This window comes from Catharus ustulatus, chromosome 2, assembly GCF_009819885.2.
Source record: "Catharus ustulatus isolate bCatUst1 chromosome 2, bCatUst1.pri.v2, whole genome shotgun sequence".
NCBI lineage: Eukaryota > Metazoa > Chordata > Aves > Passeriformes > Turdidae > Catharus > Catharus ustulatus.
The window spans coordinates 54,946,755-54,960,986 of NC_046222.1; the positions used below are offsets into that span (position 1 = coordinate 54,946,755).

General features: G+C 36.8%; 1 protein-coding gene across 3 annotated transcripts in view; it reads right to left on the minus strand.

Moving 5' to 3' along the window:
• Nucleotides 1–1,074: 1,074 nt before the first annotated feature.
• DCLK1 (doublecortin like kinase 1) overlaps nucleotides 1,075–14,232 on the minus strand; it is a 237,606-nt gene continuing 224,448 nt past the window's right edge. For all 3 annotated transcript variants that reach the window (XM_033051779.1, XM_033051780.1, XM_033051781.2), the window contains one exon: nucleotides 1,075–10,504. In XM_033051779.1, coding sequence (XP_032907670.1) covers nucleotides 10,340–10,504 — 165 coding nt within the window. In that variant the 3' untranslated portion in view covers nucleotides 1,075–10,339. The remainder of the gene's footprint in view (nucleotides 10,505–14,232) is intronic.

A 14,232-nucleotide genomic window follows, 5' to 3' on the forward strand; every position in this document is an offset into this window, starting at 1 on the left:
TAACAGGAGGCAAGTTAGAGTTTTGAACATGTTTCCTGTTTAGAAAAGTGAAAACAAAAGCCCAACCCCAAATCCATCTGCTTTCCAGGGAAGACTTGGTTATGACTATGTACTGCTGATTTGCAAGCTGCCCACAGGGTTTCCATTTGCTTCCTGATGCCTGCTGCCCCATTTGCTGCCTGGCAGCTGCTCACAGCCAGTACACAGGCAACAAACCAGCACCAATCGCTGCGCTCTTCAGTCCCTCTGCAAAAGCACATCTTTTAAGATTATCTTGGATTCAAGTATCTTTCAAAAAGAGGATTTCACTGGCCTTCATTTAGCAAATGGCAAATGGTATTTCAGGGATCAGCAGAAGCTGCTGCTGACTGTGGAGAGCAGAGGAGCCTCATGACTGCTGTTGTTTTCTGGCAGAGACCAGCAGTGAAAATGCTGGCGCACTGCAGGTCAGAGTTTACATTTCTACCTACACCATAAGTGGAAAACAGCAGCTTTGGGGCAGAGCAAGAAGCTACAACTAGGGTAGCATTTAGGCTTTAGGTTTTAACCAGCTGCCTTTTCCCTTATTGAAGCTTAAGTGGCAGCAAATAATAAAGCTGTATGTCATCTGCCCCCTGTGACTGCAAGGTAGAATCTGTGCATATCTTCCATTATTGTCCCGTAGAAAGCATTGCAAAAACCTAAAGCATGGATGTAATTTGAAGGTAACACATGATGCCTCCTTTCCATGTATTTCCCTTTTCACTGAGTGTATGCAATATTTTAACATATTGCGCTCCAACTCACTCCAAGTCTTTCTCCTTTTGTAATTGTAATATTTTTTCACAGCACCCCACTCTTTCAGTTTATTCAAAACAAATTCTTTTAAATTCTTTGTAAATCCAAATATAAATTACAACAGTGTAGAACTTAATCCCAAAAGACACAAGACACACTTTTCAGCCCTTTCCCCTTACTTATTTATACCGCCACTGCTGTTGAAAGCAGTCCCATCTTCCCACTGCAGCAGTCAGTTTCTTTATACCCTATTTCCTTGCACACTGGTGCATGGGAACAATGAACAGAAACAGGTAATTAATGCAGGGCAAAGCTTTTTTATTCCCTGGAGCAGTTTCCCTGCTCTGTTTTACACACAGATGTACAATATTTGCACCACACAAGAGAAGTGGAGTGTAGGAAAGAAGAAAGAAACAAATGACTTGGAGAGGCTGGAGGAGTGTGGAAGGGAGCAAAGGAGAAAAGGGTTTACAATGAAGGTTCATGAAGGATTATGGTGGTCACAAACCATTTGCCTTCATTCTGGCATGCCAAAATCTTATGCTGCCAGTAAGATGGAGAACAAACTCTTTGGGATGACAAAATCCAAAAGGGGAAGTACCACATGCCTATAACCCTGTTGACAATTAATTATCCTTGTGAAAAAAAGCAGAATTCTAGACAGACAGACAGATAGACAGACATCTAACAGTTTAGTTCTGCAGCTATGTCCTGCATCAAGAATCATTCAACGAACCAGTTAAATTGTAACTATTACCTTATAAATGAAAGTAGGGTTAAATACTTTTATCAACATAGGTAAAATAGCACTTTTCCAGCCTTTCATCAAAAATAATCAGAGAGCCCTGATGGGATCTCATATGATTTGTAATTTTTATACTCCACCACACTTACTGATAATGAAAGAAGTACAAAATTAAAATTTAATCTATTTTCAGAAGGAATGAAAGAGTACATTATGCAATGCATTATCCTCTGGTCCTTTACTATATTTCTTAATTCACCTGCTAATTCCTAAAATGCAGACATTTACAATCAAGCTTCCAATTATTAGTGGGATTTAGCAGGCTTCCACTGTAAAATACCATTCACATTTCTCATGAGAGTTGGTATGTATCGTGTTGAAGGGCACTAGATGCAAAGCTTGTCCATCCACAGCTGAACTATATTTGATTTCCATACCTCTATCCAAACTCATCTCCTGTGCTGGGATATTAATACATGAAGTGAGAATTTTCTGACTAGTTACATCCTTTTTTTTAATAATTACATTCATCAAGACTCACTGTGGTACAGAGGTTTATGTGGGAAAGCTAGGATGTGGCTGCATGACTAATTTTTAAAGCTTGTGCACAGCTTCTCAGGAATGCAGCTGGATCCAGCTCCTTGGTGGTTTGCTTGTGATGATTGAATTGAAATATATTGTAATCATTCTCTGCTCAAGAAACATGAACTCATTGGAAGCTGAGGGTAGAGCTGAAGTATTAAGCGATTTTTCCTTTTCTACTCTTTTATTACCTAGTTGGAGTAAATATTTTACATAAGAGCAAGCAGCAACTTAAAAACTTATCTCATAAATTAAGGTGATAATACCAGATGTGATTTCTGTTTCTGTTTTTGCAGGAATAAGTAGCCTATTGAACTTACTTATTTAGTACCTTAAAAATTAAAGATTCCTTTATGCCAATAAAATACATAGCAATTTGAGTTTTCAAAAAAAAAAAGTTCTAAATTTAAATAATTTACAAACTTGTTTGAAGGCCACCACTTCCTTAGTTGGCATTTTAGCAGGCATGAGAAAAGTGCTATTTAATTTCACACTCCAGTAATCCTTTAACAATTTCCTTTCAGGCAGAATATAAAATCTTATTATTAATTCCTTAATAAAGTAAAAAATAAGTTAGAGTGGCTATGTCTTTAACCTTGGACCAATTTGAGCATTCTTTTCCCCTCAGATAATACACCAAAGATCGGCACAAATGGCAAGTGATAAATTGGCCTTGAGGAAATACTCAAGAATTCTCCTCCCCCTTTTTTATTCACATCGACTCTGGAAATGCCTCTTTGGAACTGCTTGTTTTAGTATCAGTCAGTCAGTTTGATTCCTCCCACCCCTTAACTGGCAATGGCAAGAGTTGCCAAGATCTAACTTTACCCACGTTAAATTCTCCTTATTACTGTGAAGCAATGTCACAAAGATTACACCTTGTTAAGATTAACAATAAACACCAAATTATCAGAAGTTCGTATCTCAAGGGCTTATTTGCATTTTCCTACGTGCTTGAATTTGCTGAAGAGAAAAAATATCTATCACTCACTTTTGCGAGATACAGCACCAGGAATTCCCTTGGACATTGTATTTACACTTTGCAAATAATCCTCTCCTTCAACTTACCAATACCTCTCTTTCCAATTCTCAAACTCTCACCATATGATGGAACCCAGCTTCGATAGCTGTGGGCATTCTGTTTGAAAAGAAAACAAATTTATGAATGCTGTTATTCATATAAGACCTTGCTGGTCTTACTGGCAGATTTGAAGCATTCCAGGCATCTAATGGAGATGCACAGGTCAAATAAAACAATCACCTTCGAAGGGCAGTGGTGGTGGTAGTAGAATAGTAATAGCAGCAGCAGTAACAGTTGTGGTAGTAATGTCAGCTCTTCCTGAGAGTAACTCTAGACAAGTAAGCTAAGCTTTTTTTTCAGCATTACTTTTTTTTTTCCCCAAGACACCTAAAATTATATGTGTATGAATAACTCATCACTGGCATTAAAATCTGTTAGACACACAGAAATGAAGCTGTCTTTTGGCTTTCTGAGTCCAGAGTCTTCCTGCATCAGGAAACACACATGAGAACATATCAGAAACACCTGAAGAGGAAAGTTTTTCATGAACAGATCAAGTAGCACCTCACAATCCTTTGGAGTTTCTCAGTTCCAATGGTTCTATTGGAAAAATTCTCAAAAATCTGACTGATCAGTTAGTTGGAAACCATCTTCCAAATGTCGGTCTACCCTTGTTATGGCTAATCACTACCTCTGTGCTTTTTCTATCATTTGGTGAAACTGTTACTTTCCCAATCTGATATTTACACATGGCTTGACAAAAAGTGCAGCACTGTAGGTGGGTGCCAAGAAAATGGGTGCCAAACTCTATCTAGTGTCCCCTTCCCACTCACTTAGGTAGAGAGAATACTTCTGGACATGACTGAGCACTGTGATTTATAACCCAAGTTGATCACTAAGAGAAAGATTAGGAAGACATTCCCATTACAGGTGGATCAATCCACAAATTCTTCATTTCATGGAGACTTTGTCCCTTCCTGTGGCCTCTGCTGCAGAAAACTTCAGGCAACATGAAACTTCAATATAGCAACTCAAGTCTTACTGAAACCATTTGGCATGGGCTGAGTATATATGCACACAAATATAAAATGCATAGACATCACCTTTTAAAAGTTGTCATTTCCCAAAAGGACCCAGTGAGGTAGAATTGCTATTAAAAACAATTAATTTGCAGCCATTTTTTATACATCTAATTTCCCCACTAGCCTGCGTGCAACACTACTTCAAACAGCTACACACGGTCTCATTTAGTGAATATACGAGGAGGAAAAGGTCTGCATTATGTTTGCTAAAAGGACTAGGATTTCAATTCCATCTGCCGCTGGGTGTGTTTGATTTGTGTATTAATTATGCCTGTTTGTAGCTGTAAATTTGCTCCAGATTAGTAGGTGATTGGTTCCACGCATGGATTCACTACACCGCATGGCTCCCTTGTACTTTTATAGCTTTCAAATGGTTCCATACTTATGCTTTTTAAATTGCTTTTGATACCTATCTTATTCAGCGTAAGCTTTCAACTCTGTCTTATTCAGACAATTTTTTTTCCCCTTAAGAGAAAAGGGGGACTGTCCTTTTTATTTTTCTCTTCCTGGACCCTTTTTGCTGGTGTATTGTCAGCTTTGTCCATGGTGCTACTATAAAACACAAGACAAAACTGCTTCTTTTCCCAGTCTTACAGGGAAATCCAGTGCATTCACATTTAGCTTTTCTTCGTGGAATGACTTAAACTAATGGGTTTAGGAATTACGTGAGGACTCAGCAGGGCGTATACATACCCGTTAGTGTGCAAACTTTAAATGCCTGTCACGTCAAAATAAAACTCTCCCACATGTGAAACACTTTTGCTCTTGATCACTGAGTTTTCTTCCTGGTTTTCAAAATGCCCAAAATTTCTGAGTTGTCACCTTTGTAGTTAAGACCTGTGAGATATGCTTGAAAACGTGACACATCTGAAATGAGCTGCATAAAAACTGCCTTTGTGTCTACGAATGTTTGTGTACACTTAGAAAATAAATGTTGAATAGGTCAAGCTGATTTCTCTCATATTTTAGGAAAAGAATCGCTCTGAGCTGAAAAATTGTATGCCAAGTTTCTGCCTGGAGCAAATTTTTACAATCAAATTAAAAACCTTTGAGACTAAGAGTTTATAATGGAAATACTAACACAGCCTTAACCATGGCAGCAGTAGCAGGCACTGCAATAATATTAGGAAAGCTCTCCCTGCCCACAATCTAAACTAAATAAAAAAGATGCCATTTTCCAACATATACCCCAGGCTAGCAAATAACAATGATTTAATGTACTTGCCCTGTGGTAATACAGTACCACTGCAAACCTCTGAGCCAATTTTTCTTTTCTTTTCTTTATTTTTTCTTTTCAAACATATATGCCCCATAGGGAAAGGATTGCAATTTAGCTCTTATTTGTGGATATATCGCTTTCATTTCAACAATTCTTGAAAGCCTTCCTGCTGTCACATGCTACTGTATGTGAGCACCCAACTGAATAAAGACCCACCAGGCTTTTTCAGGAGTTTATTCACAGGTTTGGCTTTGCTTATTGTAGTATGCACCACATTTAAATTAGATGAGGGCTACTGTAAAGCAATAACATTGTCAATGACTGGAATCTCACTTTCCCCTCTAACAGTCTGAAGCAAATTAATGTATTGGTTGTTCATTAACAAGTAAACAGTTTCTGCTACAATGTCAAGGAAAAAAGAAAGTGTTCATTAATATGAACAATCTTCATCTACAAAGATGATTTACACAATGCATGTAATGAGATAGCTTCCCCCTAACTAGTACACTACCAAACTGAAAAGCTGATTCTTCGGACTTTCTTGAAATTACAATATTGTTTGTTTACCAATAAGAAAGACAGTCTCAGTCACCTATGCCACCATTGTAAGCTCTATAATAAGTACTTAAAAAAAGAGAGATTTCTGGAATCACTTGTGGAATTCATAAAATTGGTAACTACAGACTTACACTGCATCAATGATACATATTATTCCTGTGATAACTTGAGCTAAAAATAAGATTAATTTGGTTATAGAAATTTCTTAAACAACAACACTTAAATTATTTCAAACTTTAATTTTTTCAAGAATTTTCTGAAAAAATCAGCAAACACTGGCTAAAAAAGCAAAGCAGTTTGGATACACCAATGTAATCAGCATGCCTAGTGCTTTTCTGTTAACCCTCTGAGTAGAACCATAGTATTCTGGATTTTTTGTACAGTAATGCTATGCAAATTGTAACTTACAGGAATACTAATTTAGATGTCATGACTTAATAAATCATGTTCTAAATATATTTGGGCTAGGCACCTCATCTCATGAGTGATTAATCCATCCTAGAATTTTAATTATCTGTGAGAGAAGCCAGTCTCTAGCACCTATATGGGAAGCTTAGATTATTGCCCTATATTAGATGCTTAACTCTTAGACAGATGCATCTAGATGAGACAACTGCCAGCTCACTACCTTTTAGTTAATCCTGTGCTATCCAGTACTACATTTTCACATCAAAGTTTGCTTACTGCATGTAAGCTCAATAGAATATCACACTTAGGTTAGAATCCACATTATCCCACTTATATTTAATTGAGAAGAATTAAGCTGGAAGTGACCCTGTTCTACTTTCTTGCTAATACTAAGATCAGGCTCTCAGACATCTCCAGAGACCAAACATTAGGTGACCTGAGTCACCCTTCGGAAGTCCCCGTCTCCATCTCCTTAGTGATAGATGGTGCCTACCACAACTGCCATCCATCTCTGCTAACTAAAACAATTGTTGTCACATTTAGCAGCAATACCAGCCAGTGATTCAAAAGGGAAATGAAGAAAGAAGTCAGAAGGACTGGTCTGTATTACAGTAAAATGGTCATAGTGTGCTATGTGCTCTCCCAGATTATCACATTAGAAATAGTCTATTATGCTTGATTTCTTTTCTTTCATTGGTGTTTCAAGTATTTATAGGGCCACATATTCTGTCTTCACTTACCCCCAAAAATTCAGAGGTTAGACTGAAAAAATGGCAGTCAATGCCAAACAAGCCTAAACCATTATAACTTTCATGAAACCATAAATATATATACATATATATGGATATATTAAAATATATATCTATGGGTATATGGATATACTTTAAATCATCACTGGAAACTCTTTTGAAACAGTTCAAATATTCAGATATCTTTCCTTGAAACCTAAATTTGCAATTTGAAACCCAGTCTCTCACAAACCTAAAAATAACTTAAATAAATATTTTTATAGTTATGTTCATAAAACATGAACCAATTATCAGAAACATAAGATGTTGGGGATGACTAGGGTTTTCAGGATCTAGGATTATTTTTACATACGTTTTAAGTAATACAATATGGTCTAAGATGCAGAAGCCAAACATCTTATTTTAATGATAACCCTGTATTCCAAAGCAAAGAAAAGGTGATAGGAAAATCCCAGATGGATTTTTGAATAATATTTCTCATGCATAAAGTGAAACATTTTTTATTTTTCTCTTGACTTCCCTCTCTAATTAAGAAGAATGAACATTGGCCTTTGCTTTAAGACTGCAAAATTTTCACAATAGTCAAGGAGCATGTGGTATTAATGGACACTTTTTTGTTACCACATGTATGTCTTGCATTTACATGGCTGAGCTGTATCTCTTCTAAAGGGAAGGAAGGTCAGTGCTGGTCAAACTTGTGCCAGATTCTGACCTACTGCAAATTAGGGTACGTAAGTGGCAAGGAAGGTTTTATCTTGACTGAGATTTTGATCCTATGGAAAAATAATCCTTGTCCCATCCAAGAGTTATGAATGTACAACCATTAAGATGGCAGTGGCTGTTCCCTATCTACTGAGCATCTTCTGTCCACAATGAGTCGAGGGTTGGATGGTTATAGTCAAGGATCTGACGCACAGACATAACCCTTTCCAAAACCCAAAATCCGAGAATTTTTTATGGCAGTTCCTTTGTCCCTTCACCTCCTGCCCCAATGGAGTTCTCTTATTTGTTTCACTTGCTTTAAAATGTTGTTATTCAGGTTCTTGAAAGAGTAACTGGGGCCTTTTGCCCACAGACATGCATTCAGAGATAAGTCTCCTGATGACTTAGATGACTTTCTATTAAACTCCTAATCTGAAGTTGGTGTCTGATGTAAGCTTCCACCAGCAGCTCCTTCTACAGTGGATGGAGTGAGACCAATAGGTTAATCAAAACATGAGTCCTGCCTAAAATGTATGCCCATGCCAGGTGAGATGAAACAAACCTGTAATGCTCATCTCTTTATATTACCCTGGAGTAATATAAGTCTGGAGAACTAGTTACTACTAAGTATCTCACTTCTAGATTATCAATACTGGGTGGATAAAAAACAAATCTATAGTAAATACTTATACCACTTGTGTGAAGATCCACAAGATTAAATTCCTGTGTTTAAAGTCTTCAGATCTTTGAATATATAAATTTTCATGTCTGAGTCAATGAAAGGTGCACTTCATAGGATGGAGAAACAGAATTCCAATGTTTCTTGAACTACAGTTCATCTGATGCTTCCACCTAGAAGTGCAAAAGAGCTTTACACTAGCCCCCACCAGCTGTAGGTATACATTGACTGTCACAACTGCTCACAGGGACAGTTCCATGAACAAACAACACTAAGAATGGGAATGATACTGTGGGCAACTTGCCCTGTTCCTGAAAAATGTATTTATACTTCCTGGAAAGATGAGAAAATCTGCATGTCATTTTGGGTAGTATTGATACTTCTGGATGTATAATAGGAAAGAAAAAGGAAGGAAGAAAGAGATAAAGGGCAAGGTTGGGAGGAGATAAAGAGCAAGAGAGACAAAGAGCGAGAGAGGAAACCACATGTGACTTTTAAAAAACACTGTGAGAAAAATTTAACTTTAGAGGAGAAAACTTCAATTTTACATAAGCAATAAGAGAAACTATAAATTTCACAATGTTTTTTATTTTAGAACAGGATTTTGAAAGTTGCTTTTTTCATTCAAGTGAAATTCTGAGCCATTTTTTTTCCCCAAATTATCACATCTGAAGCAAAAGTCTACACACTGTAATATTTCTGTGGAAGTCAACTTCATGATAATGGTCAAATAAAAAGCTGTTATGTTGTCTTGAGGTCTTAACAAACCAGTAATATATATATACTCTCTGTAAATGCCCATTTTATTAAATATTACAAATAAAACTGGTGAATCATTTTTAGTTTCTCCATTCTAAAGACAAAACTTTTGCTAGTTCAATTTAGGCTTTACATATATATTAAATGACTTGTATTTTCCCTGATTTTTTCTAGCTGTTTAAAGGGTAATGCTCATCACTGTTAATCTTTTTAAATGGCTCTGCCGGAATAACCAGGTCATGCTGAGAGGATGCCTGTACATTCCTGAATGTGATGCAAAGGAACCAGGAACCTCCCAACTAGATCATTATATACCATTACATGGCAGAACATGTCCTCAAGCAATTTCCCAAAACTTGACATTATCATTAGCAGTAAACTACATGGAAGCAATCTCCTGTGGCCATCATCATGTCATCTTCTGTAAACCATGAGAATGCCCTAAACTGAATTTCCCATTTAGCCCTGCATCATATCCTCCAATAACAGTCACTCCGTGTGGAAGTATGATGCAGGTTTGGAATGAGTTGCTGCAGAATATACCATTTGTTTAATTTTATTTTCATTTTTAAGCCTATATTTTTAATTCCTAAGCAATAGTACATTTGATATATTTTTTTGCCAGAAACAGGCAAGGAACTTCAGGATACTATAAAAGATATGTGCGTACAAAAGCAAAAAAGCCAGAATAAAACCCTAATATGGGTTGTCAAGATTTAAGGTGATCATTTACTCAGAGGGTTAACATGTGCTAAAATTACATACTGCAGTTCCTAGCTCCACTGATGAAAACATTCACTGCTTCTATCTTTAAATAAAAAAAGCAAAATAGCCTTAACCCTTTGAGGATCTTATTAGCAGCAAGTTGCAATCTAAACAGAGAATAAGTACTTCAATCAATTACGAAATTATTCTTACGATTCTGTGAGCACCCTTTTGTGTTCCACCATCCCAGCGTTTACTGCTGGATAGATCAGCTGTATTCACTCCACACAGGCCTGAAGTATTTTCAGGGTCTCAAAGGGTTAAAGCCAAGACTTTTGAGAAAAAGTGTTTTATTAAAAGGGTGAGTTAGGTGAGCGAACAGTCTCGGATGAACTTGGTGAATAGTCTTCCGATTCGGAGTTGAGTTCAGGTGGAGCTTGCTGAGCCTTATAACGTCCCCTCACATCCTGGTTGCGTCTTCGTCGGAAAACCTGCCTCTCCTTATCAAGAGCGGTGGTCTGGCAGGGGCATAAAATAAGAATAAATGAAATTAGGCTGTGTGTGAAATGCAAAGATAATGAAAACCATGAGGTTCTATGTGGCCTGCAAATACCAGGGATAATAAATGTTCAAACCAAATTAAGCCTGCTCTGTCTCAGTCAGGTCTGAAAGGTTGAGCCCACAACATAGCTAAACACTTTAAAAAGTGCATTTCCCAAACCTTAAGAGGTAGCGTGACATCATCAAGCAGATACAGTGCCATATATATGGATGCCATATGTTTTACTTCTGGATGTTATTAATTTCATCCTTTAACTGGATCAAATTTCAAGCCAAATACCAAGTGACCTTCCCCCCACCCTTCTCAAAGTATAAATCTGTTTCTACAGGCAAGGCAGAGATGTACACTTGTCTCTGAGTTGACCTAATGAAGGCTGATACACACTCACCCATGTTCAAGTCAGTGCAATCAGCTAACAAAGATGGATTGTGATGAAGTTGTCAGACAAGAGAGAAAAACAAACACCGAAGGGAGCTAGCCCAGCTCCTTGACACATCATGCCGCTCAATGGATGTTCTTAGGGAGAACGCTGAAGAGCTCTGACGGAAAGACCTGTTTAGCCTGACCACACTGTCTCTTCCTGTTAACCAAGGTCTACTGAATTCCATACTCTGCTAATTTTATCCACATCTAGCTAAGGTATCCAGGAATGGGAAAGAGCAATATTTACTTGATGGGCATTATTTTTTGATCATTCTGCATTACTGAGAATGCAATTCATAATAAGATGGCTGCAAGTTCTAGCCACATTCTTTCTTGTGCTTTTCTGACACGTTTATGAGGTGAAACTTCTACCCAAGTAAGGGTAGCCCTAAGTTCGACTATCAGTTTCAAGCACAGGACTCGGTTTTGTTGTCTTCTTGATTATAGGATCTTAGACTGCAGTCCCTGAAATCACTGTAAAATTATAAATTCAACAGGATGGCCTTGATTCAGCAAAAGCACTTTGACACATGGTCAGCAGCTTCTGAAGCAGGGCTGCCTCGTTAAATCCCCACCCATGACTATTTTTGAAAAAGCAAAATGGGAAAAGGCAGGTGACCAGTAAGATGACCTACAAAATGCAACCAAGAATCTGATCATGGCACTGGAAGCAAAGATAACGTTGAGAACTTAATAGGTTTCACTCATAAGGCTTGTAAAATTTGTCCTTATAATGAAAAGGTCTATTTAAAGGAATGCAGCCAAAAGGTTATTCTGCTTCAAAGGATTTATTGTGTTCTCTTAAGATATGCATGACTGATTTCTCAGAAAATTTACCAGTTGTAGTGTGAGTCTCACAGGAGAGCAGAGATGTATTTATAGCCAACATACTTTTGAGACTAAAATGAAAACTAAATCCATCATACTGGTGCAAAATAGCATTATAGCAATCCATGTTTTCAAATAATGCAACCAGCATTCAATAATGATGTAACAGTGACAGAAAGATGGACAGGAGTACAGAACTATTAAAGCAAATGGATTTAGTTAGGCTATATTGCTGAACTATTATTTTTGTGTCTAGAACCTATATGGCACTACTTTAAAAGGGTAAAATTATCCACTTTCTCTATATTTTAGATAATAATTGCTACAAAATCCAACACTTTTAATCTAATAATAAAAGTCTTTTTGTTTACTGCTATCTTTTGGTTAAGAGTTCTAATTAGTATTTTCAATGCCTTCTATGTTTCTTAGCCTTGAACCAATTCAGTTTTTGATTATTTTTAATGTGAAACAGAAGAATACCTAGGTCTTTTACACACAGTGAATATACTGCTTACAGTATGTAATTTTGTGTGAAAATTGAAAAGAATGGCATATATTACCCCTCTATAAAATACAGATTTCCATTTAAAGGATATTTTTTATACTTACAGGAAATAAGCATTTATTTAAAGTTTAAACCACATCACATCATCCTGTGGTAATAGATACTCTCCTCTGAGAAATTTAAACATTTCTTGTTGAATAAATAAAAATACTTGTATTAAACTCAGAATTTATTTAAAAAAAAACTACATGAGAATGGAAAATGTATATGTAAAATCTGAAGGTATTTAAATTTAGACAACTTACGCATGAGGGAATTTATAAGAAAATTGGATTTTTAGGATATTGCTTTCCATAAAGAACAAAGATAACTAGGTACCAGGACATCTTTTCAAAGATGTCTTTAAAAATAAATCTCAAGATAATGTCTTTCTATGATTGTTGGAAAAGCTTTATAGACTCTTCTTTAAATAAATTTGTTTAAATATACATAAAAGCACTCCATCTCTCAATAATAAAAGATATTAAGTAAAATCCCTCTGATGGTCTCACCTAATCTAGCACCTTATGCTCCTGTAGGGTCAAATATTTCTGGCTTCCTAATCCTTTAGAAACTTCCAGAGATATTTTGTGACTGTTTTTCATTACATTTTTATCCAGTGTTTGCCCTGGATTTGATCTAATCAGTCTTTGTAAAGACATACTTTTAGAGTCCTGGGTATTTTTGTGGTTACTCTCCTGGGCTGAGAGACATCCAGAGCCTTTCTCACCCAAAGAACTTTTTGAATAAAAAGTTTCAAAGTCGCAGAGAGTCAAAGAGGTCAGTAGTTGTCTAGTGAAAGCAAAAATACACAGGGTCATATTCTAATGTTTAGTGTTTACCATGCCTACAAACTACGACATGGGCACCTCTGCCCCAGAGAGTGCTCAGGCCCCATAGAACTCACAGGAATAGGCTGATTTTGCCCAGTGTTCCAATTACATTTGACACTTCCAGTGTGTAATACGCTGCTGATGGTATTGTGGCTCGGCATTCTGCAAAAATGCTATTTTTTTATTTAATGATGTCGTGGTTACTTTTTACCTCGAAAGAATTTCAAAACATGATAGATCCATCCCTTGCAACACAATGATGGTAAGATAGATCCATATGAGTATTGACTGCATGTGTTTTGTAAGTGTGATTTTCACCTACTGTACTTCCTTGTGCACATGACATATTCAAAAAAATCAGCTTTTAAATTATTATTGATGTTTTTGTAACAAAGGACTCTTACACACATTGCCGTGTTTTAACAGATGCATTCTTTCACCTGCTACTCTGGGTGGTTCACCAGTGCATGAACCAGTCCATTATGGATTTCCAGGGCATTTCTACTTCAAGCCACTCTTGTAATAAGTAATAGGAGGATCTGAAGTGCACTTATGCTTCACAGGGTTGCAAATCCCAGATTTTCATTATCACATTTTGAGAACTTTGAGCGCTATATGAGAGTAATGGCAATTAAAATGTAAAGAGGGCATTCTTATTTAAGATATGCAGCTGCCCTCCTGCAATCTATATGAGAAAATGTAGAGTTTCTTACCCAGCAGAAGATAAGTGGATTGCCTCTATTTTGGTGGTGATGGGTCTGAAGTACTTCATTAAGCACTAACGTATTTTGCATCAACGTTTAGTAATCCTGACACCAGTACCAAATGGTTACCAAGGCATTTTTGGAAATGCATTTACTTTGTAGTAACACAGCATTATTTTGAAATCATTGTTTCTGCCATTGACATATTAAGGTGCAATTAACATTTTTCAGGATTTTTCCTTAAAGAGTGTCTTCATCCTGATTTCTACCACTTGAAGTTACAGGATTCCTGAGCCATGCAAATTTATTTTTTATCTTGGAAAACACTGCACTGTGTATTTATGAACGGATT